The following is a 26,536-nucleotide window of genomic DNA, read 5'->3' on the forward strand; positions in this document are numbered from 1 at the left end:
GAGAATCCGGCCCCTGCTTCGTGAAACGGACCCGAGAAGCAAAAAAAAAAAAAAAAAAAAAAAAATGGACTGTCTCTTTGCATGACTTCGAGCCGAGCCCTGCCTAACTTAACGTAGGCTGACTGTTCAGCACAAGCCCTCTTGGCCTCCCACATCCTATTGTTGTTCATTATTAATTGACTGTTTTTCTTTTTATTACAAGGTGCAAATAAATAGCCTTCTTTACATATATAGGCCTATATACTCTTTTATTTTAAGCATGGTGCACAATAAAACAAACGTCCCCCAAAGCAGTGGTCCCCGAGTTGCTTCTTGGTTATAATGGTGGTCCCTGGGACAAAACCAGTTGAAAACCCCTGTTTTAGACCGTCTTAATGTTTACATCATGACGCTTTGATAAGTTTTCATGCCTATAATTACCACCATAGATTCGGTTTAGCTGTTAACTGTATCCCAACAACGCCTGTAAATGCAAGTTTAGTTAGATGAGCTAGATAGGCATTTTGCATGATGTTTCCATAGCAACCATCAGCGCATCAGGTACGTTACAATGTAGCCATGTGTACAATTACTTTAATTGTAACATCCTAGCCTGTTGCAATTTGTGAGGTGTAACAATTATCTTAATTTTCTGCATCTTCACGAAGACAAAATAAAATAAAATACATAAAACTACAGAATCAATGTTGTCCACCTTGAGAGCGTTGAAGATGCTTATCGTTTGGTTTCATGCACAGGTGTTCACTGACACACCTCCCAAACCTACTTCGGCATCAACCTGAAAAGGTGGTCGTCCTGCAGGTGAACTGTTCATCAGTGTGTACGCAGCCCGTGACAGGGCGTCCAATCAGTGGAGAGGGGCTGATTCTCTCTTCTGATTGGCTAAACGAACCGTGCTGCCAGAGTTCCGGGATAAAGGCCAGAGAGATGAGCTGTGAAACTATATTTAGCAGACCACAGGTCCTCAAAACCACAAATACATCATGCTAGGGATATCAACAGTTAAAATAAAACCCTGGAAAAGTGGACACCATGGGGCCTTTAAGAGTCACGAGCCAAAAAAGTTGAGAAGCACTGCTCCAGCCTGCACTCGCCTCCTCCACGGCCTCCACGTCCCAGCTCCTCCTCATCCTCTCCCTCAGCCACTCGGCTGGGCATCAGCAAACAGAAAAACACAACAGAGCTGACAGGAACTGAGTTAAGACTGTACAGTTTAATGGTAATGTAGGAGGTTATGTGTGCATGCATACACACAAAACCATATAGCTGACCTATCACATCACTTCAGCCAGGACATTATGTGAATGTCAACACATCATTTTGCCCTGGAACTGTAACTTTTGGAAATAAATTGCATGGAGTGGAAATTAATCCACAATGGTAGCACTTTACAATAACAGTACAACAATTAACCTTAGTTAATGCCGTAATAAACATTAAGTAACAGTTAACTAACTGTTAACTAATGTGTCTAAGAATCATTTACTAATGCTGTTCATGCTAAGGTATTAATTTATATGTTATTTAAGGGTTATTGTAGATATTATTAACATTGGTATATGCCATAATAATCATTAACTAACAGTTACTTAAAACAACAACATTGCCGTGTGGATGCAAAACTTTTTGAAAGCACAAAGGAAAAAACTTTTCTGTTTTTAGCAAAACCATTGTCGTGCAAAGGTACCATCAGCTCCTGACGGGGCAGTGGAGGATTTTGCAGAACACAAAGATCCATGCATTTCATCATATTATCATCTTATCTCTCCTAAGTGTGTCGATTGGTTGCATTTATAAAACATGAGTTGTTATGGATGCTTTTGTGTCATCAAATTGCTCTGTGTTATGTCTATAAATGTTATGTAATTTGTTGCTATAATTTGGATGGATAATGCACACGGGAGTTTGTGTACGCACATAAATTTACATTGTGATTCAGCTGTGCAGTTTTTCTTTCCATAGTCAAATATTATGTCATTTACTTTCACTACTATTCCGTTACAGCAGGGGTGTCAAACTCGTGCCATGGAGGGCCGAGAGGCTGCAGGTTTTCATTCCAACCAACAACTCCACCAGGTGATTTCACTGATTAGTCCCGCCTCTCTGTTCGGAGGTAGGGTGATCAGTGAAATCACCTGGTGGAGTTCTTGGTTGGAATGAAAACCTGCAGCCTCTCGGCCCTCCATGGCACGAGTTTGACACCCCTGCGTTACAGTGTTTGACTTGCCTGCGCCCTGTGATAAAGGGGGACAGGGTGGATTTGCATGTGAATATGAGCACAAAGCACCACGGGCTTGTGTGCTCAAAACTTGAAAAACTAGTTTTGTCTCATTTTACAGCTGCAGCTCAGCAACATGACCGGGTTTAATAGTTTTCTGTTATATTTGTCTTAGATCGGATGATACACAGGGCCTTCCGCTGCTAATAGGCCAACACACACACTCACACACACACACACACACATACACACACACACATACTCCACCATCACTCCCTACATCACAGGTGACTTTTTCTCAACAAGCACCTCGACATCATCACCAGTCAGAGCCTGAGCACACACTTGGTTCATTTGTCAAAAAAAAAAAGTGTGAAGATGGCTGCTCATAAAGTGTAAGTGTAAAAAGTGTGTGAAAAAAAGTGTGTGTATGTGGCACTGCGACTGGTTGAAGACAGGAACTATTTTGCTGACTGGCATGACAGTCTGGTGCCTCTTCACAGCAAAATGGAAGTGAACCAGATGCCGGTAAATAACTCAAAACTCCCGGTTAGTTGAAGATGATAAAATGTAAATATTCCAACATGTAAAAAATGTGGACCTCCACACACCCACACCTTCTTTTTTTCGCTTTTACATTGATAACAATTGTTAGCATTTGGGAAAAAATGTGCTACATAAAGATTCCCTTTTTAATTATTTGTTAAAATAATTATCAAATAAATTAAATTTGCATGTTTCTTTTATTATAATTTATGGCTAAAATGGTGTTATGCAGCACAAAAGACATTTTTGATTGCCTCCCTGCTTCAGATTGTGCTGTTGTGACTGTAATGTATGTTATCAAATTGTTTATATATGTGCATTTTCTCCATGGTCATTGCATCCATGTCATTAAATGATGGACTAGCTGGAACTTAGTTAACCTTGACCTTAACAAGTAGTTAACTTCACCTTAACCAGCTAACTTAGTTGAAGTAAAGACAAAAATAAAAAGCGGAGTAGTTTACCTCCCCAAGCTCTCCTGTTTCTCTGTCTATTCAAATATCTTTCTTTCTATAGTTCTGTATCTTTTTTTCTTGATCTTATGCAACTACTTCCATAGACTGTAGTGCAATCTGGGGGGAAAAAACGACTGTAATAGCCAACCTGTTTTATTTTACTTTATTTGCCTTAATGCTGAACATACTATCACTTTCTTCCAACTATTTTTTAAATGATGTTTATTTGCAGAGCAGTTTATATTTGTTTAACTTTTCCCGTTTCAGTAATGGTTTTGTCCTATTTCTGCTTTTATGCCAATACAAAGTCAAACACAAGTAACTTTGCTGTCTGAACAAGTAACAGACACAAAATACACATCCCTATTGCTGCACATCCCTATTGCATTGAATATAAAGCTCTTGCAAATTCAAATTTACCTTTATTTTAGACAACATGACTGTTATATGCATTTTTTTTTCATTTTCCTCATAAGTATTTTTTCTTTTACTGTATTTTTGGTATTGTTTATCTCCTATCTTTGTTTTGTTACTGTGCAAATGAGCAATGGATGAAATAATAACAATAATTTAAAAAAAAAAAAAAAAAAAAAAAAAAACCTTTGCAAGTAAGTGAAACTTTATCTTTGGCCACAGATTATTCAAACACATCCAGTCAACGTGATGTTGTCACACCGGGACCCGGTCAAATGGGTCACAGCGTTTAGTTTGAGAAAGCGGGTCATGTGATGCTGTGGCCCTGAGGTGTGTCAGGCCCCATATGGTTTGGTGTGTTTGCTTTGGTCTGTTGTACCAAAGCAGAGAGATTGAGTTGCGCTGGGGTTGCCATGTCTGGCCGTGCAGCAGCAGCGACTCTCCACCAGAAACATGAGATGGACAATAACAAACAGTAACCACAGTAGTCACACTATTGGTGTTAACACAACAGCTTCTTCTAATCTGCTCAACTGGTTTTCATTCTGTGCCACAGTGTCATGGGTTAAAGAGATTGGCTGCAGCAGGAAGAGAAAGAGGTCTCACTCTGCTCCTATTTATGGATCAAAATGTTGGTTACAGCACAGTGTCCTCTCCTGTTTGTTTGTCATCTAATGAAGGCCCTGTTGCAAATGTGAGGTGAAAGGTGAGTTTTTAATATGTGGCCTGATTATAAAAATCTGTATTTGAGCAAGAGCAGCACCTTTCTTTCATCAAGCATGAATTGCATAAATAAATGGACATAGCTGTTGTGATGTTGCCCGCTGGTTTCTGTTGTTTTGAAGCTACAATGGCTTCAGCAGCTCACGGTCACTGCCGTCTTGAGATTTATTGCAGCTGGAAAACAGGTAGAGAGCCAAACTCAAGGCGACCGGAGGGGAGTGTGTTAACAGAGGGGGAAAATGCAAAATTTCAGTTCAAGTGCAAGTTTATTTAGAGGTTAAAGTCTGTCGAGTCTGATGAGTTAGACAGTGAATGAAGAGAGGGAGCAGATGTAGTAAGAAGATTTTTTTTCAAAGGTTTTGAATCACTACAATCACAGGAGGTTCTTCATCATGCAAGTAAAATTTATTTATAAAGCACATTTACCAGCTGCAGCTGACCACAGTACTTTGTTATGGGTTTTGATTTTGTAGCTCTGTACCAGACTATAACCGGGTTATGATTTATTATCCTCATGCTGCTGCCACCTGAGGTAGAACTGCACGGTGAAGGTGCATAAACTCTGCCCATCGGCTATTTGTGCAAAACATTGTCATTTATACCTCCATTAACAACCTTGGTCTTAATTAATGGGCAGGTTTTCAGGTCTGATATGGCTTACTGATGCACACATTGCAACAGTGATATCAAATCATGCTGCAAACACGGTGACAGTTGTGATATATTTCATTTATTTCTGATTAAAACCCTACTATTCTCTGTTGGGAAAATTCTTAAATGAACATGGAGTCACCAAAGTCAAAGCAGTTGCGTTTATTTATCTTGCAGCAAGGGGACAAATCAGTACAATAGTACAGAGTTATCTGAAGAAAAAGTTGAGCATGTGAGTCTTTATGTGCATGATTGTTGTTCAGTCATACATTGTTGCCAGTCATACACGTCATTGTTGCTATGGAGACTCATCTAGGAAGTGAAATAAGTTGGGTGCAATGCAAGATGCTACGGTGCAAGACGCTACAGTTGCATTCTATGGTGAGAGTGACCATGAACAACAAGAAGAGACATGAGAACGCTATGTTTGGACATTGTGCACTGGCATAAGATAAGATAGGCAGCACATTTTTCTAACATTCTCTCAGCTAATTACAGTGGTGGAAAAAAGTTTTCGGACACCCTTAAAATTTTACACAATCTCAAATATTATCATGAAATATTTGTGGGAAAATCTTTTTTGTGTTTCAAAAGGTGTGGCTGCATTAGACAGATACAAACAAATACAAATTATATATATATTTTTTGTTTATTGTTTACAAGAAAAACTAACAAAACTAAATTCTTGACAAATTCTTCTGACCACAGAATCTTCTTCCAGTTCCTGGCTGTCCAGTTCTTGTGTGCCTGGGCCCGACGACGCCGGGCTAACCTCTGTCTCTCATTGATCAGGGGCTTCTTGATAGCCTTGTAGGACCTTAAGCCATGATCTAAAAGTCGGCCACGTACAGTGCGGGTGGAACACTGGACACCAGTTTGGTTTGACCACTGCTGCTGAAGCTCCTGTGATGTCATTCGACGGTTGTGCCTGCACATGTGGATCAGGATGCGGTCGTTTCTTGCTGAAGAAACCCTTGGACGCCCAGACCTTGGTTTGTCTTCCAAGCTGTTGGTTCGTCTGTATTTCTGCAGAGTGGATCCGACTGCTGAAGGACTGCATCTGCACTTCCTGGCTATCTGGCGGCAGCTGGACCCTTCCTGGCTGAGAATCTTTATCTTCAGGTGTATTTCCTGTGTTAGGTTCCTTGTTTTAGCCATTTTTGTGTTCAAATGTGCTGGCTTTATATAGACACGAAGCTTGGCAACAAAAATTGTGTCTTTTAATAAAAAGAACAACCTTCATCACTGCTACCAAAATGACTCTTTTCTAAATTTCTTATGTATTTTTATGGAACCAATCAATTTTAAGTTTTTAATGGCTTTTTTAGGATTTGTTTAGTATTTTGGCTGTGACTGTACTAAAAGAAATTGCACTTGAAGACCTAAGAGATCCTTAATGCAATATTTCACAAATGCATGGGGTGTCCAAAAACTTTTTTTTTCCACCACTGTATAACCACATAGTTTAACTTAGTGTAATTGTGTGGTTTGAATTGCAACACAATATCTTTTCTGCTCATTGTATTTTATTTTCTCACTAATGTAATAAAAATCCAAAGAACTTTAATCAAATTACATTTTTATTAAAATTTAATAGTTTTGTTATCTTGTGATTTATTGAACTACTCAGGCAGGAAACTTGCAATATCTTAGAATGTGAGTGAATGAGGAGTGTATGTGTATGCGTGACTGTTTCTTTTCTCTCACTTTTTTATTATTCATTATTCATTATGTTTTTTTTTTTTTTTTTTTTTTTTTCTGTACCGCACTGAAGGATGGCACCTAATTCCGTTGTTAACCGTGACAATAAAGGGATTCTTCTTCTTTTTCTTCTCCTTCAGTGCTGTTAGGCCACATCCGAGTGCTTCGTCTTTCAATAGAGAAACGATCTTTGTCATGCGCTCATGTGACGTTGGTTGCGTTGTTTTTAAACGTCATCACGCACGGAGCAGGATATCAATGTAAACTGAAATTGACGCGGAATGAGACGAACGTGAACGGACCGCATTTCCTCTCAAAACTCTTCTCTGAACCAAGACCTGATCCGGGCTCCGGTGAGTTTCTGTGAACTTTGACCACATTTAACTAAATACGGAGATTAAACGTTAATTCGACGGTTCGTTGGCGAGCCTTGTGCCCGCTGTCCACGTTGACAACTTGTTTACAATAGTCCCCATTCATCCCTGCGGTGCTGTTGGCCGCCCGCAGCAGATTGAGATGAACTGCATAATTCAGATTAACATCACAAATGACCCAAATCAACTCGGATTATTCGCGGTTTTTATTATGCGGGAAGTCGCCTGAAAACTTTGTGCAACTGGTCATTCACTGGGAATTTACAAATCAAATGCAACATCCTGTTTTATTGTGAGAAAATGTTTTAAATCAAGATCAGAGTTTATTTAAGATGCTGAATAAATCCTCACCATGATATTCCTGCACTGCATTTGGTGACTAATATAGTGAGTTTATAGAGTCTGTATTGGTTTATTTCTGTTTGGAGTGGTGGAGGGTGAATAAGCCACCAGCAGACAATTAAACAAGTCATTATTTGAAAAAAATAAATAATTTTTCTGTGCAGTTAGGCTTTAGACTGCTGAGTGTTTTTGTAAACTGCCAACAAAATGATTTTCATTTTGTGCACAGGCTTTTCCTAGCAGCTTAAACCATGTGGCATTCGTTTTCTGTGTGCTGGTGTGATGCACAGGAAAATGTCAGAAAAATGTCACACACACTCCCTGTGACTGTCAGCAGCCCTCCACCCTTCTCCTCCTCCAGAGCCGCTAGAGACTTAAAGGAGTAGTTCACTGTAAAACTGGAGTTTGTGTCATTCACCTCCACCCTGAGCTGTCTTGTTGACTTGTCCTTGATGAATGGCCTGTGGCTGGAGCTTTAATCTCAGGCCTCATGGAGAACAAAGATGCCAAAAAAAAAAAAAAAAAAAAAATGCAGCCAAGGATAAGAAATCATCTGTTTCAAATTCTCCGACTGAGCAGTGAAACCAAATTGCGTACTAGAGCCCGACCGATGGAGGAGGATGGTGGAGTTTTGATGCCGATATCAGGGAGTTGAAAAATGCAGATACCGATATATCAGCAGATATACAGTATACATAAACACACATGACTTTGCAAAGATACTTCAAATGTGCTTATCAAACACTTGTGACAAAGACATGTAATGGAGATAGAATATTTTACGGTTTAATGATAAACTTTATTGTCCAAAATTATATCGGTGCACTGATGTCCAATAAACTTCACTGGGCTTGTGATCATTATAAATAGCTATAAATAACAAAAACACACAAATAAAACAATCATTTGAATTAGGAAAAGGGATCAAATATCCATTTTTAAATTACCCAAAGCATCTGTTTCTGCATTAAACAATATCAGTGCATATCGGACAACATGATACTGATATATTGATGATAGGCCAATATCGGCTGACTGATATATTCAGGCCTTGTTACACACTATGGACTACATGTGCTTTATGTGTATTATCATTCACCATATTTTTGTGTCTGAATAAACCGTATGAAGCTTTTCGGACATACTGACTTTCTCATTACCCGCGTCACTTCCTCCAAGCTCCTCGCCCGGTGGTGACATTTCTTTTTCTAGGATGGTGAAGGCATGACCTAACTGACTTACATTCATTCTCCATAGCCTTTCCCTAATCCCTCCCACCAATTGATGCCAAACTATAACCATAACCCTAATCCTAATCCTAATTTTAACCAATAGCCAAAAAGGTCAAATTGTAAAAAAATGACTTTGCCATCCTCGGAGGAAAAAGAAATAGCTGCTGGATGTGGAAGCGTCACCATGGTAACGTGTGCCAAGTGACAGCGCCGGGAACATGATGCATCATAGTGCTATGTTGTGTTATAAATTCATTCATCTTCATTAATTTTATTGATTTTTTTTCCATCCAGCACATGATTGGACACTTTCTGATGACAACATGTGCTTAAAATGTAAACACAGAATTCAGCACCAAAAAATAAATAAATAAATAGACAATGTATAGGTTTTTGGTGATTTTCTGACGTCACATGTGGGAATTGTTCTGATGAATCGGATGACAGGAGCAGTTCAAAGCAGACTCTTGTAAACATGTTTTTAATGTAACCTCAGAGTTTTCTGGGATGAAGCTGCTCTTAACTCTGCTGACCTCTCCACAGGTCCCGGCTCGATCATGACTCGGGGAGAGGACTGCTTCCCGGCGGCAGGAGATGGAGCCGAGAGCGACCAGCAGCATCCTCTCATCCTGGAGCGAGTGGAGAAAGATGATGGAGAGGAAGGAAACTGGAAAGCCGCCGCGTCCCATCACCTGAAGAAACACTGCTCGTGCTCCGCAGAGAAGGCCAGAGCTAAAATACTGGGCTTCTTCCCGATTCTCAAATGGCTGCCGCGCTACCAGCTCAGGGATTGGCTCCTGGGCGACGTCATGTCAGGACTGATCGTTGGAATCCTATTGGTCCCCCAGTCCATAGCCTACTCCCTATTGGCCAGCCAGGACCCCATCTACGGTCTGTACACGTCCTTCTTCTCCTCCATCATCTACACCCTCCTCGGCACCTCCAGACACATCTCGGTGGGGATTTTCGGGGTGCTGTGCCTGCTGGTGGGCCAGGTTGTGGACAGGGAGTTAGCCGAGGCGGGATACCTCACCGAGGGCAGTGGTAACGACAGCGCCGTCCTGCTGGCTGGCCAGGGGAACAGCAGCTTCGCCTCGGAGTGCGACAGGAGCTGCTACGCTATCATGGTGGGAGCGACCGTCACCTTCACCGCGGGGGTCTACCAGGTCGGTTCATGAAACGAGCCTGTGATTGGCTGAACAAATAAGGGTGTGGAAGATGTGGCTGAGAAATGCAAGGAATTGGCCAGAATAATTGTTTAGTCAGTAAACAGCTGATAACAAGTAGGCTTATTGATTTTTTTTTTTTTTTTTTTTTTTTTTTTAATTTAATGCCTGAAATGTATTTAAAAACATCAGCCGTATTATTTGAGATGGCATCCGACTTTTGTGTCCAGTGTTGCAGCAATAAATATTGCCGTGTCCCATCAGTTAGTTTTATTCGACTGTACAATGGCTGATTACAAAAACCATCAAAAGAGAGAAGCTGCATGGTTGACATCCCCCAGACAGGTGGTAAATGATTATAATAATGATAACAATAGAAATAATGATGATAATAATAATAACGATAATACTAATACTGCTACTACGAATGATAATGCTGCAAATAACACTAATAATGATGATGAGTAACATTAAATGTAATCTTAATTTCACACCACATCCGATCACCGGCCATTTTCTCTCCCTCAAGCAAAGAAAATTGTTGGCTGAAAATTGGTATGAATGCTCTCTTAGTTCAAGGTAGCTACACACAGACCAACCAGTTAGTGTTTTAAATTTAAATTTTTTTTTTCACCCTGCAAGTTGCCTGGTCACATCAGCATAAGGAGCTGTTTTCAATATGACTGCAAAGGAAAAACATAGACCACAAAGACCTTTTACAGTTGTCTTTTCCGTTTTTCTTGATGAAATGAAATGAGCCCAGTTACATTTTCATTTCACAGGCAGCAAATACATTTTCTCATGCAATACCAGGTTTCCCTTTGCTCCCGTTATCATTAAAGCTGAGGCTCTAGTGCGATAAATGTTTTTAATCATAATGTAATCATTACTCCTAAAACACTGGGCTATCCTTTTTTTAGGGTTAGATAATAGTAAAACACAATTACAGCGTTTCTTTTTATTACAATATTTCTCTTGCAGTGGTGGTAAATTCTCTTGTTGCAGCACAACTACTAAATGAATACAGAGAACACCCTGCTCTACTAATATATCTAATTGTTCACCCTTTATACACCCTTTGTAAACACTCTGACCTCGGTCAAACACGACTTTTGAAATGGGAAAACCCAACAGCAGATGATAGTGTGAGACTGAACAAGTGTGTATTCTTGCAGGCCTATCTCTAATGAATGTAAGTTCAAGAAAAATATTGATGGTGCAATGCAAAGCAAATGCAGATCTGTGAGATAAGGCCTCTTGAGTATTGCTAATGGGGTTAAAGTGCTCGCTGTCTTTGAGTGCAGTGCACCTAAAGGGCATGGGGGAGCAACGGGGGTTTATCGGAAATGTTGTCGCAAGTCTAAGAAGCAATAAAGTTTGCATGAAAAATGCCGCGAGGCCTTTTTGTCACGGTCTCATTTGTTTTATGATTGCTGTTTCAAGTGCATTGCAGTTAATTTGACTATGATAAATTGATGGTGAAATGCTATACAGGGCATTTTTAACAAGGAGAGCGTTTGCACACGTAAGCTTTTTCTTGGTCTTTTGCAACCTTCGGCATGCTATACGGTTACACGCAATCATAGTCTTACGTCCGTTTATGTGCCTTGTTCACGGTCAGTTTGATGATAGTAGGTTAAAATCTCTCCCAGTCTGCAGATCGCTTTTCTAGCCATCACGCCTCTTTCATCCGGCTAGAAAATGTTCCAGCTTTGGTGCAGAAGTTGTGCACCTAAGGGAACTTTGCTTAGAAGGTGTAGCTTGTTTATTCCAGTTAGATTCTCCATCCATCCCTTCACCTCTCTCCTCTCTCTCCTCCTTCCCCATTCCCTCCCAGGTGCTGATGGGAGTTCTCCAGGTAGGCTTTGTCTCCGTCTACCTCTCAGACTCTCTTCTCAGTGGTTTTGCCACAGGAGCGTCCCTGACCATCCTCACATCCCAGCTGAAGTACCTGCTGGGCCTGCGGATCGCCCGGCCGCAGGGCTGGTTCACCCTGATCAAGACCTGGTACAGTCTGCTCACCAACCTGGGCAGCACCAACATCTGTGACCTGGTGACCAGTTTGGTGTGTTTGCTGGTGCTGGTACCCACCAAGGAGCTCAACGATCGCTTCAAAGCCAAGCTGAAGGTAAATGAAGCCAAGTGTACGATGTGGTTTTTGTGGATGCAGTTAATGTTCGATGTGTTTTTTTAGTAAACGAGAGTCTGGTGACAGAAAAATCCTCATTTTTCATTGACATTCAAAGTGTTCTTCCCCAAAGCCAGTGAATGCTTCAACAGGATGAGCTTATATTCCAAAATCACGAACATGACCAGCTGCAAGAAGTACGATTACAAAACAAGAGCAAAATACGCCTGTTCCTGGAACCCAGTCCCTGAAAACTAAATGAAAGCTGGAGAGAAAAGGAACAGAATAATTTTAGAGGAAGTGAGAGTAGAGGAAGAAGCAGGGGGAAGATGTGATTTATTCTTGGTATTGTGTTTGTGGAGGTTCCCAGTTTTCACTCATCCAGGTCATGGTTGTCTAGATAGAGCTCAATCCAGGGCAACTCTGTGTGGATAACCATGGCCTGGAGGACTGAGGACATTGACAGACATCTTACCAAGCATTTTGGGGTGGACCTCCTCAGAAATGTACGGGAGTATGAAATGACAGCCAGAAAAATTGCAGACTTGGAGAATCTACAAACAAGTCCAGCTGCTCTTGATTCAGTTCTATGTGCTTCATTCTCAGTATTGTGAAAGAATTATCCTTGTCTATTCCTTGTATTTTTGAAAATCAAGTTTTCTACTCTTGTCCCACTCAGGCTCCAATCCCCTTTGAGCTCTTTGTGGTGATCGCTGCCACCGCGGCCTCTCACTTTGGCAATTTCAACACTGAGTACGGTTCCAGCGTGGCAGGCACCATCCCCACCGGCTTCCTGCCTCCCCAGCTGCCCTTGTGGTCTCTCATCCCCAACGTGGCAGTCGATGCCTTCTCCATCGCCATCGTTGGCTTTGTCATCACCGTCTCGCTGTCAGAGATGTTCGCCAAGAAGCACGGCTACACGGTGGACGCCAACCAGGAGATGTATGCCATAGGTTTCTGCAACATTCTGCCGTCGTTCTTCCGCTGCTTCACCACCAGCGCAGCGCTGACCAAGACCCTGGTCAAGGAGTCGACGGGCTGCCAGACCCAGGTGTCGGGCTTGATCACCGCCCTGGTGCTGCTGCTGGTGCTGCTGGTGATAGCACCGCTTTTCTATTCCCTGCAGAAGTAAGCACATAACACATACTCTACTTAAGTGGTTATTAACTAATGCAGGTATCCAAGAGTTTTCATTAACTCTTGTGCAGGCCATCAACTAATCATTTCATTGATTAGCTCCACTTCTGTGGTTGAAGGTGTGTTAATCAGTAAGCATGTTCACACAGAGATTCTGGCAGATTACCCGGGTCTTTCATTCAGGGAAAAGGGAGTCATTGTTGGCTGTTCACACATTCAGTACATTTCTGGAGCATTTCCATGTGCTCTTATTCACACGGGTATCGCAATAACATGTTCTTTATTGTGTGCTATATTGATGTATGAGTGTTTTCTTTAAATATTTGCTTTAAAGATTAGAGCGGCTGCTTTCAGTAACGTTATTGCAGCAAATATTGTTGGACATTGAAGCAGCAAAACTAAAAACTGTAGATTTAAACTCGGAGGAACAGAGGAAACTCAGCGGAAACAGAAGTAAACTTTTAGTTTCTGAAATAATTTTCTTTAGACAGCTCTGAAGTATGTTCAATCGGATTATTTTTTATGACCGCAGATGTAACTGCAGTCCATGCATCACTAATCCAAATATATGGGGGAAAAAAAATCAGCAGAACACAGTGGGTCAATCTCTAACTTTACACGTATTGAAGAAGCTCTTTAATTTCTGATTCTGAACAATTTCCAAGACATTTTCTTCTTTGACACTCTAAAGTGCTTAGGAAGAGCATGCGAAAACAGCAGATCTATGTCTGTCCTCAAATCTACGTCACAGTATAATTGTGTGTCAGCTGAGCATGATGTGAATTATTCTCTTGCATGTGCAAAAGCGTGTTTCGTCACATGGCTGCACGGGCTCGACACAATAATCTTGCAGGTCATGTTCATTAACATTCCAGCAATTTTACTTCCAAGCAGGAAGATTTTGCTGGAGTAGTGATACTGCTCCCATTGATACTCAGATGCACGCCCTAACAACTGCTAAAACATTTCCCAAACAAAGTGCTTCTGTAAAATGAAATCAAAACCTGCACAGACTTGTGTTTTCTGATAGGATGAAACCTCTGAAAAATTCACTGAAATCAGAAAAGTCCTCCAACTGTTCGCCATGCTTCTTGATAGATTTTCGTCATATATTTTCACATTATCTTTATCGCTTTACCAGGAAACCTTTTGCTGCAGCCACATTCAGAACAAACGTGATATGTGTCCCGATCAGAACGGTGCATTAAACTCAGGACACGGACGGCAGCTTATCAGCGACAGACTGAAATCTCAGCAGTGCAAATGAGTAGATAAAATTCCATGTGTGCAAGAGCTATTTCATGTGCACATTCAGCAAATCAGTGGCCGTGGTGGACAAAGTGCACGACCCCTGTATTTGAGTCAAAGTATAGATACTCATGGTCAAATATTACTGCACTACCAGTGAAAGCTGTTTAAGTACCAGAGTACTTGATTTTAAAAATACTAGTAAGTATTCAACAATAATTTTATTTTTAATATCAAAGCATTGCTGTATTGTTTTAACAGTTCATTTACAGAAGCCGTTAACTGTCTGAAACCACATAATCAATGCACTGACTTACTTGTAGAACCACTATGCTGTGCAAATATGCACCGCCGGGTTAGTTGTTTGACCTTGGCTAACACGAAAATGAAACAGAGGCGTTTTACTTTGAAAGCAGATGTCTTGCTTGCGCCTGTTTCACCGAGCTGGATGACAGATATATCCACATTTACGTCAAACCGAGCTGAGAGCGGGTGCTGTGATTGTTTCTTCTCCTGTCAAGAACGCCGTGTTCCTGTGGCTGGTCACATTTTAGAAAAAGAAACAATTCAACAGCTGACTTCAAAGCAATGTTTCACAGTAACGAATAACTGCAACCATAGAAATGCAGTGGCGTCAAAAGTACCATATCTGGAGCTAGAACTTGAAGATAAAGTCAAAGACACAAACTGCTGGGGTTGGTCAAGAAAGCTGTAAGCATCTCTGAGGTCATGTCTGCGTGACTCCAAATACCTTACCAGCTTCTAACAAGGCTACCAACATCAGACCCCAGACCCCCGTTTAATAAGATTTAAGATTTTGTCGTGTGGAACCCACCCCCATCTGAGCAGATTTTTGTCATTAGATATGACTTGATATACGTTTATATAACTAGTCCTGTATGTTGTAGGTGATGTGATACTGCTCCAACAGTGCAGATACTACTAAAATAGAGTAATAGTGAAATTAAAGCAATTGTCAAATTTCTGTGGAGCACCTGGAGGACTGCGGACCACACATTGGGAAACACTGCGTTAAAATATTAAAATGCAGCCACGCAGAATCAAGAGCCATGTGTATGCAGGGTTTCATTCCAACGAGACACAACGGCGACTGATTTCACAGATTAGTTCCTCCTCTCGTCGTGAAGCTGCTAATCAGGGCAATCCATGCTCGCAGCGTTGTAATGTTGGTTGATATGAAAATCTGCGCACACAAGGTGGCAGAGCGCTGTGCTAAACAAATTTACTTTCCTGAAAAGTACAAACATTGACACCTTTATGCCAAGCGCTGTATCTTAAGGAATGCATTATGTGGTATAATTTTAGCATAGGCCCCACCCAACTGGGAGCTCGAGCCCAATTCCAGCTCATGAGCAGTTTCCTCGTAGCTCAAGTTCCCAGTAATGACAGCCAGTCAAACCAGAGGAGCTCATTAGTCTGACTTAAAAAAAGAAAACATGCAGCTGCAGAGTCTGTTAACTCATAACAAACCAGGGGCAGCAGTGAATGCAAACAGAGATCGAAACGTCTCAACAGAACATCGTGCAAACCTCAAGCATGTCAGCACGGCTCTATTACTCAGGAGCTAAATTTAGGAAACGGAAGTAAAACTGTCACCGTAGCCGTAAATTAAGCCTCAGCCTTTTTTTTTTTTTTTTTTTTTTTATCCGAGGCTCTGAGCTCAAGTTCAAAGATGTGTTTGCACGTTTGTCCTTGGTTCTTATCTCGTGTACCACGAAGAGAGGTTTCAATAGTAGACTTGCACAAATACACACACCCCAAGGCTGTGCTCCAGGGTTATTGACTTTGTAGTTCTACTCTCTTTGCACCAGCTAGTCTGGTTCATTAGTGCAAACATTTTAATGGGGAGTTAGATTTGGAAGAAAAAGCCTAAGATCACCAGTACCACAAGCAACCAGAGTTAAAGGAGGCGCGGACTGAGCTGCACCACCTGCAGAGTAGAGTAGTAAAAAAAAAAAAAAAAAAAATCACTATAACACCAGAACAAAAGAGAAACGTGCCAGAAGGTGAAGTAAGAGCTGAGAAGAGACAGATATTCCTGTTCAAAGAGGCTTTCAGTCTCAGGCACTGACTGAGTGGAAATGATGATTGGTATTGATTTACCTCTGTGTTGTCTTATCCACACATGCTCCCTGACAAACAAATTCAGTGCACAGACTTGAACGCTGGGCGTTCAAGTCTATGCGTCAATAATGCCACTCATCTGGTTTATCGTTTCTATCTGATTCTCTTTCTTTCTCTATCTCCTTTCTTTTCATTTGTAGACTCTGCCTTTCTCTGTTGTCTGTTTAGTTCTTTGACTTTTACTCGATTTGTGTTTCTCACATGGTCACATCACACAGTTACCCTGTGCCCAGCCCCTGGTGAATGGTAAATGAGCCAAATTGCTTGTTTTCTTAACAGTGTCTAAAGAGGATTTCAGAGGCTCTGAAGCATTTGCTGTGATGTGAAGGTTGCATTATTTTTTAAATCGTATTTCACTTTGCCACTTTATCAACAACTTGAAAAGGTCAGACTGATTTTCAAACTGACTTCCTGCCTTAAGCACCCTGACGAAGGCTCACCCAACCTGAAACATGTTGGTCCAGTTCAATTTTTCAAATTTTCCGTATGAGATAAAGTGTTTTGACCTTTGGTGTCACTACAGACCTTATACGTTGTTGTTCCACTTCACACATTACCGTAAAAGGTTTTGATAGTATTGATCCTAATCTTTGGTTTCTCCCACGTTTTCTTTCTTTTCCCTCCTACCCAGATGTGTATTAGCCGTCATCATTGTGGTGAACCTCCGTGGTGCTCTGCGCAAGTTTGCAGATGTTCCCCGCATGTGGCGCATCAACCGCATCGACGCCTTCATCTGGCTGATCACCATGGCAACCTCGGCACTGGTTAACACCGAGCTGGGTCTCCTTGTCGGGGTTTTGGTGTCGGCCTTCTGCGTTTTGGGCCGGACGCAGCGGGCCCAGGCCCTTGAGCTGGGCAAGGCCGGCACCAGGGAGCACTACGAAGACCTGGCAGCCTATCGGGGGCTCCAGAGGCAACCCGGAGTGGCTGTTTTCAGATACGAGGCTCCCATTTATTATGCCAACCAGAGCTTGTTCAAAACATCTCTCTACCGCCGTCTGGGGCTTGACCCGGTGAAAGAGAAAGCCCTGCGCAGGAAAATGGAGAAGAAGAAGAAGAAACAGAAGGGGAAGGAACTGGAAAGGGCGGAGGAGGGTGCAACAGGGAAGTCAGAGGAGAGGGAGGATGGCGTAGAGGCAGGCATGACCAAAACCTTGATGAACGAGGAGAAAGTTCCTGGTAGCTTACACAGCTTGGTGATTGACTGTAGTGCCATCCTGTTTCTAGACACTGCTGGGGTGAACGCCTTGAAGGAGGTCCGCAAGGATTACGGAGAGCTCGGGGTCAGGGTCGTCTTGGCCCAGTGTAATACCTCAGTACTGGACTCCCTGCAGAGGGGGGGGTACTACTCAGAAAACAAAGGAGGTGGTGGAGGAGAGAGCGACGCGACGTTCTTCACCATCACCGATGCCGTCCGTTACACCCAAAGCCTCTCCACTCCCAATGGAGACTGTGACAGCAGATGCTGAGAAAATTCGTATTTATCCAAACCCGTCTATTTATCTTAATGTATTTGTTTACATATATGCAATGTATATACTCGTAATCCAAAAACAGCCAGTCTATGTGCCTTGTGATGCTACAGTGGCAGCCAGTGCTGAAGTCCCTCCTTCATGTTGTACATTTATCACACACATATTGCAGACAATTCTTTGTTGGATGTTACACAGCAGAAAATAGTTCAGTTACATGCAACTCTGCCTCTTAGTGACTGGCTGCTATCCTTTGTACGTCCAGCATTTTTAAAAGGATAAAAACTTTTTAATAATTTTCCCAAAGATACCCTTTGGCTATGCAACCAAAGCACAGCAGAGATACAGCAAGTATGCAGTAAACAGCGGGACTTCGACAATGGCTACATCTGTATGGCAGGTCGGAAGAACTTTTTCTCTTTTTTGCACAAATGCATCCAAATGAGTTTATAATCACCTGTACTAAATATACAGGGTTAGTAACATCACTGACCCGCTTTCAGCACAAAACAGTTTAAAGCTGTTATGTCGTACATATAGACGGTTGATAGCAGTATGGGCCGGATGTTTTCTTTTCTGCCGGTGTTGATTGTGAATCCTCAGGACAGTTGGTGCCGGAGGCTGTGTGCAGGAATATGTGCAAATGAGCAGAAGTTCTGTCATTGAGACATGTTGCTTTAAAGGGCATTCCACTGAATTTCAGAGTTCACTTTAGTGAGTTTTCATACCACTGGGGAAGTGTAATGGACATTGTAAAGGGCTCATTATGAAACACAGTGTTTACTGTTTTTACAGATGAGTTTTGCCACTTGGTGGGACTTCTACAATCATTACATTTGTACAGAATATTAGTGCAATGTCAAAGATAAGACAAAATGGTCTGTCTTGTTTGTGGCTCTGGCAGATACTCGTGAAAGTTCACTAGAGTAGAGGTTTTATTATTATGGCCCCCACTCCCCACACCCTGCCTTTTTTCTTTCTTTAATTTGTGAAAATACATAATTCAGTTTCCCCAGGTTTTTGCAACCTAAAATACCTGATTTTATGGCAGCTCTTTAAAAAATTGCGATTCATTTTGCAATGTTTTGGGGCTTTTTTTTTTTTTTTTTTTTTTGCAATGAAACTGCAGGAGGAATTGAAAATTACAAAAATAGTTCTGATTTATTTTATTTTGTTTCTTTATTTATTATTTTATTATTCATTAAAAGTTTATTGCAACTTGTTGCAATGACAATAAAAACAGTAGCTCACTGTTCTGAGAGTTCTCAGTAATGTTAATAATAACTTCACCTCTTTGGTTTCTCCTCTACCTCACTCAGTGATGTCTCTCACACACACACACACACACACACACACACACACACACACACACACACATTCTCCTTCTCTAACGTCGTTACACATCCAACTTGACTTTTTTAATCAAGCTTTCACACCTTTTTTTAAGCATTTGGAATATTTTATTCCAAATCTGTTTTCTTTCACTCATTCACAAATGCTGCGTATACTCAATCTAACTCACCCCGATGAATTCAGCACTTGCGACAGATCTGCATGAGTGAATCTTGCAGGAAACAGCAACAATTGGTCAAATTTGGAGGAGTGTTGCGGTGATTGGACAAAACTGCCAGGTTGCACAGAATTCATGGGAACTGGCTGAGCTTGGATTGTTGCGATTACACCATTTCCTCAGTGCTGAAATTCAGTGGAATTTCCCTTTAGGTTTCATGCCCATATGTTGTTTACATGTTTCAAAATGCAGTGCCTTTAGAGATTCTCTGGTACTTTGACTGTACTACTGTGAACTTTTACAGCGCAGGTCCTTTGACATTTGAATGTCTGTCACTCTCAGCTGCAGGAACGTTGAGATTTCAGTTTTCATCACAGAAAGCACAATCAAGCTACGGACCAAAACTGCCTGTTATCTCTGTTTTTTTTTTTTGTTGTTGTTTTTTCTCTATAGCTGGAATTCAACTCGGTGGATAGAAAGCATTAACAGATATTCGCCTGCAGTTCACCAGTCGAAATTTCATAAATATAGACGAGCCAGTAAGTTAAAGTGTTGGCTCTCACTGCCCTGCACAAACAAATGTATCATAATGAGTTAACATTTTTTGTATTAATCATTGTCATAGAGCAACATTTTCCAGCAATTCTTCCGCTCTGGCTTTGTGATTGAGATGATTTAATGTCCTGCTTAGCCTGGTTGAGTGATTATGATTTTAGTGCTGTGCCGTGTCTGTCCTCTGTCTGTGTTTGTAGAGTCTCAGTGTCACTGACGGGGCTTTAGCCTCTTGTTACCGGAACTCGGTAAACACACAACCGTCAGCTTTGTGATGAATGGGGACATAGTTCAAGGTAAAGGCTTTAAGGATACTGTCTTGCAGGGAGCGCCACGTGAGATCGGGCCAGCCAAATAGCCTCAGCGTCTTGTTTTGCTACATCCCGATCCCATTTGTGTGGCAGAGGCTGTCTCATCAAACTACAAGTCAGAGTTTGCCGGTTTTTAATTATGTTATGTCTGTGGGGCGATGACAAGTTTTGCCACAAAGATTAAAATTCTTGTCCTGTTCTGTCCCACACCAACACTGAAAGGGAACCTAGCACTTTTACCGGAAAAACTTGTGCCAGTGGATATTTAAGTGTGTGTTGCGTCTACATTGCCATTTGTAGATTTATTCATTTTGTAATGCACAAACCAACCTGATGGGGTTTAAGGTTACAGCAGCTTTTCCTGAAACTTTCAGGCACAAAATCACTTTGTTTGCTTTAGGTGTTGTCAGGTTACAGTAGCTTTTATCTGTATGGAAACCAAAGTTTAAGCACAAAGTAAACTGAAATGTTGACAGTCATTTTAGTGGTGTGTTAGCATGATTCGATGCAGTACAGATGGGCAGTTTGGGTGGTTATAGGTATCATCTCTGATAGCCTATTTTGTTAAGTAGTCATATTTACCTTTTTCCCCATCTATGCCAGACTGATTACCAAAGCAAAAAGTATACCACAATAAAAAATGCTGAAAACTGCTTAAAACAATTTACTCTAGCCTTACCTGTACAGGATTTTTCAACACAGAACTGCAAAGTACTCAACAGACAATAAAGCAGCGATGAACCCAAAGCTGCTTGCTGTTTTTACAGTATGCAAATATTATTCAGTTTCTGAAATTTGGACAAGAAAGCCCTCAGCAGAGCTCACACTTCTGTCGACACTGTGCAGCCGTCGTGGCGGGCCAATTTCCACATGTTGGATATTGGCCAAAAGGGGTAATCACACACACGCACACACACACATGCCCTCCCACTAGCCGGTTGATGTCAAAGACTTTTCATATAACATATCGAGATATCCTGCTAGCAAAGCATAACCCCCGTCCTGCTCTGTCAGCGGTGGTAGGCCTAATAAATATTTGTATCAGGGTCGTTAGGGACAAATGAAGTAAACTGGAATATGAAACTTTGAACTGAACCTCCAACTCGGCGAAATGTTTGACTCAATAAAATCATTCTGTTACCGAAGAGGTTATTGTGGTCTTCTGTACATTAAGTATTATTATTACCTCTATGGAAAGATTGTATGACTAACAGTGCATGTCTGTCCAAGAGGGAAGGACAGTGTGCATAAAGCTGCACATCATATCAACAACATATTTTCTTAATGAACCATATTGTCAGTTGATGTACATGTTAAAAAATCCAAGTTGGAGATTTAACCTTAAAAAAAAAAAAAAAAAAAAAAAAAAAAAAGATAACAGCAAACAAATCCAGTTAAAGAGACTTTATTGTTTAAACATCAGAGATGCAGATGTATGGATGGGTGATGTATACGTCTTTGGAGTGTGGGAGGAAACCCAAGCAAACCCAGGAAGAACACGCAGACTCCTCAGGGACACACCTGAGTGTCCAGGAGAAACATTTCAACTGGAGTCACTGAAATTATCGACAAACTTTGCTACACACTTTGCTGTACAAAGTGTACAACATTCACTTGGTGCTGTTGCCCCCTGCTGTTGGGTTGGGGAAGGTGCAGTCTGCCCTGTTTCCTTTGAGTCGAATAGAGTCTCCAGACATGTATTTTGTTTGTTTGTTTGTTTTTCATCTGACTGGTAGACTGGGACACTGGTAGACTGTAATGTGCTCAATGTGGGCAATGTATAAAACTGGCTTTAATTCCTAAAAGGTTAGTGCCATTTTTGTTCAATCACTTAAATGAAAGCAGAAAAGTCTGCACTTCAGTCATGTCTCGATTACGCCATTTCAAATCCGCTTTAGTGGTGTACAAAGGCAAAATTAAGAATATTGTGTCACTGTTCAAATACCTAACTGTAAATACTGAGATACCTGCATCAGGTATCTTTTCTCAGCTTACCTATATTGTATTGGCCCGATCAAACTATGCAAATAAAATGCTACCAGGAGTGACGTGTTACTCACAAAATCCAAAAATCAGAAAAACAAAGAGTCAGGCAGTGATCTTCATCACAGCAGGGCTGAGAGAGAGAGAGAGAGAGAGAGACACACACACACACACACACACACACACAGAAGAGAGAGAGAGCATGTGTGCAGCTGAGCTCAGTCTCTCTAGTGCAGGGGTGTCAAACTGGTGCCATGGTGGAGAGCCGAGAGGCTGCAGGTTTTCATTCTAACCGAAAACTCCACCTCCAAGCAGAGAGGAGGGACTAATCAGTGAAATCACCTGGTGGACTTTTTGGTTGGAATGAAAACCTGCAACCTCTCGGCTCTCCATGGCACATGGTTGCCCACCCCTGCTCTAGTGTGTAATGTGATGGGGCTTCAGGTGAGGAACAGGGGTCCATTTCACGAAGCCGGTTCAACAAACTCCAAGTCTTACCCCGAACTCTGAGTTGATCCACTCTGAGATAGGACAGTTTTCAGTTCCAGAACAGCTGATTTGAGTCAGTTTAATCAACTCAGAGTAGTTTCACCTGGAGTTAAGCGCGTGCACCACAGTTATAAAAAGCCAGCATCAATGGAGGCCTGATTTGACCATTCACCATGGCAACAGGGAAGAGGAGGGCTGCGTATTTCACCCCAGTGGAACTAGAAATCTTAATGCGCTCATATGGTGAATTTCAACACATTTTCAGAAAGAAATGCAACACCGCTGCAGCGGCAAAGGAGAGGGAGACGGCGTGGCAGAACATTGCTGCTCGGGTCAATGCGTAAGTTTAAACGTAGTCCGTTGCAATCACAATAATATTACAGGGGACAACAGCTTGAATGGTAGCCCTATTAATTTATTTCATTTAGGTGCAATTCCGCGGGGGAGAGGCGCACTTGGCAGCAGCTTAGGATGAAATATAAAAACATTGTTCAAACAGGTAAGACCTCGGCATAATCTCATGGTTGTACCTCATTTTGATCATGTTTTACACTGTAAAGTAAATTTTAAGTGGATGTTTGACCGTGCAGTTGTTCTATCCCCAACATAATGCTGGTTTCACACACATAAATGTCTTCTCATCTATATCATGTTCTATGAAATAATTAAGCCTATTTAAACTAACACAGACCTCTACTCAGCCAACAGAAAGAAGGCAGATGCCCATAAAACAGGTGGTGGCCCAGCACCACCACCTCCAACAGAGGCAGAGGAGCTGGGCCTAAGCCAGAATTTAGGAAGGCCAGTGGCTGAGGGAATCCCTGGAGGGAGCTCGTCATCTGAGCCCACCCCCCAAGACACAAGTGCCTTTATAAAATGTAATATGCCCAGGCCTATATATCTTTTTTGAGCCTATTCATACAAATATTTATTTCCCCTTCATGTGTTTTTTTTTTTCTTTTTTTCCCCAACAGATTCTGATGGTGCTATCTGCCTGGTGGAGTCCCCTCACGCCACAACAGACCTTGTAACTGTAAGTAGGCAATACTCCAAAGATTTTGCCAAATGGTAGTTTAAGTATACCGAAACATATCACTCATCTAGGATGAAGAGGACAAGGAAACGGTGTCTGCTGCTTATACAGAGGGGGATCCAGAAAGGCCTATAGAGGTAACATCTTGATATGTTACTGATAGTTCTCTTCCCATTCACATTTCTTACCATTCTGGTGGAATACAGAGTGTGACATTTATGCTACACTAAAGTATTAACACATTCTCATCCTTTTTAACAGAGCATGGCTGGACAGCAGCAGGAGGGTCCCTCAACTTCCACGGCACAAATTGACACAGTGAGATAGATGTTCAGTAAACACCAGAGGTTCATTCTGTGGAATTCATGTGCAACTGTATAATTTAATGTCCTCCTTATGTATTCCCAGTTACCAGTAAAAGAAGTTTACAGAATGCACCTGCTGAAAAAAATACAGAAAACTGATAAGGAAATACTGTACTTGGACCGCCAGATTAGGAAGGCAGATCTGGAGATTGAAATACTGGAGCACAAGTTAGAGGTGGGTGCATGGTCACAGGTGAATTATGTAAATTAAGTTAGCCATTGGAACGTTAACTAAACTAGCTTTTGTATTTGTAGGAAATAAAGAAGACCAAATGAAATGTGTATTATGTCTTTATTTGACTGCTGTGGTGGTGGTGGTGATGATGGTGACTTAAACTCTAAAGTGACTATGGCATATGGTGTCTCTTTGTAGGGCAGGGTGTTGCTCTCCTATAATAGTGGCAATATTATGAAGAACAACATATGCCACAATAATATCACAGGCCCTCTCAGGGGTCACCGTGAGGCACATTTATGCTGTGAATGGACTTCATATTCACGTAATCGGCTTAATTATGTGAGGGAGGCGTGATGGGAATGTGTGTGCCATCTATGCAGCCAATCACACTGGGAAATCCTAAAAGAAATAAAAATTACTAATCCCAGTCTGAGGTTGCAGCACAATGTCATTAACAGTATAATTTAAAATTAATTTAACAGATCTCTACATCATTCACCTGCAATCCTGTGGAACTCCTCCTTGATGGCTCTGACAGGTTTATGTCCAGGGAAAACTACAAAGATGGGTAAAAGCCGTTTCAGGGCGAGGCACACTTTTCTGACCACCCTGCATACAGTTGCCTTACTCAAGTGCTCAGCATCTCCAAAATTATACAAAAAACTTCCGTTTGCAAAGAAACGCAGCGCAACACACGATATCTGCTGGGATGTGAGAGCATGACTACGATTGATAACGTTGCAAATGTAAGGACGGATTAGGTTGTGTGTGTAGATGATGGACTGTGACGTGAAACGGTACCGCTCTAAAAGAGAACTGTCTGGAAATGCTAGAACATCTATGTGCGGTCTGATAACCATCTCCCGACTAATATTTAATTCTCTGTGCAGTAATGCTGCACCTTCAACCACGGGATCGTTAACAAAAGGACATGCCATGTTAGTGCCTAATGGACTTCTTATATACGGATTCTGATTTTTTAAAATGACAGGCGGCAGAACTAGGCCAAAACTCGCCTGCTGACTGAATGAATGAGGAAATCAAATGGATTGTGTGGCTGAAAGAGGGCGGACACAGAGAGAAGCTTGAGGTTTCATGAGAAAAACCTGCCGTGCGTTCCAATACTCATACTACCATACTATTAAGTAGGGGAAAAAAAAGAATTGGTATGTCCCAATACATAGTATGTCAGATGCAGTATGCCAAGAGTACCAGGATATTCTACTACATCTGGTCAGATTTTGCAGTATGCATTTCAGCATGCTGCTCTGGCCATTCTGACCCACAATCCTTTGCGCAGCGGACGTTACGTCGCACTGACTGAGCTGCGTGTACAAGCCACGCCCACATACAGAGGACAACAAAACATACATATCACACAAAACTCGCTCAGTGACAGCAGAAGCGGCAGGAAGACAGAAGATCAGAAATATGACAGACAACAGCGCAGTATGAAACAGCACCGCCATTTTGACAACAGCATTCAAATGTGGCGCTACGGACGGCGGCGGAAGTGAGCAAGAGGGTCGGACTTCAGGGACGATGTATGTAGTGTGTCCCAATAGTATGCATTCGCATGCATATTGCATACTAAACTACATACTTTGTAAGGGCAGCTGCAGTTCATACTAAAAGTAAAAAGTGTAAGTATGTGATTTGGAACGCAGGGCTGGTCCTGACCAGGTTAGTTTCATGGAGTCTGTTACTGCGGTAACTGACCGAGAGCTTACTCCCTCTGGGAAACAGGCTAGAGTTACCCCTCTTTCTCTGCTTTGAGTTACCTCCCTTTGTGAAACGGAAAACTCAGAGTTTCCCTCATTTCAGGGTTAACAGACTCAGAGTCTTCACTAAACCTGCTTTGTGAAACGGACCCCAGGACTCACCTCTGCTGCTCCACCTGGAGGCTCCACCAGGACCAGCAGCCCTCCTTCCCTCTCTGAAAACCGTAAAAGAGATGTACAGAAAATTACATCTGAACAGTAATAATCTTTACTCATAGAGCACAGTGATTTATAATAATAATGACAATAATAATAATAACAGTAACAATAACAATAGTTGTGGTTACTCATGTGCACGCACACACACACACACACACACACACACACACACACACACACAGAGGCACACACCAACTTACCTGACGGGAGTCTCTTTGTATGA

The 26,536-nt window shown here is 41.7% G+C and overlaps 1 protein-coding gene and 1 long non-coding RNA gene across 2 annotated transcripts; both read left to right on the top strand.

Annotated features, from left to right (window-relative positions):
* Window positions 1-6,980: 6,980 nt before the first annotated feature.
* slc26a2 (solute carrier family 26 member 2) lies at window positions 6,981-19,035 on the top strand. The gene is made up of 5 exons (XM_030062832.1): window positions 6,981-7,061; window positions 9,200-9,822; window positions 11,660-11,950; window positions 12,630-13,078; window positions 17,112-19,035. The coding sequence occupies exons 2-5, from the start codon at window positions 9,214-9,216 to the stop codon at window positions 17,947-17,949; spliced, it is 2,187 nt and encodes a 728-aa protein (XP_029918692.1). The 5' UTR covers window positions 6,981-7,061; window positions 9,200-9,213; the 3' UTR covers window positions 17,950-19,035.
* A 118-nt stretch (window positions 19,036-19,153) lies between these two features.
* Window positions 19,154-26,067, top strand: LOC115366077 (uncharacterized). The gene is made up of 3 exons (XR_003928803.1): window positions 19,154-20,663; window positions 25,566-25,570; window positions 26,057-26,067. It is a non-coding gene; the product is annotated as an uncharacterized LOC115366077 (long non-coding RNA).
* Window positions 26,068-26,536: the final 469 nt, after the last annotated feature.

The sequence above is a fragment of the Myripristis murdjan genome, chromosome 10 (genome assembly GCF_902150065.1).
Source record: "Myripristis murdjan chromosome 10, fMyrMur1.1, whole genome shotgun sequence".
Classification (NCBI taxonomy): Eukaryota; Metazoa; Chordata; class Actinopteri; order Holocentriformes; family Holocentridae; genus Myripristis; species Myripristis murdjan.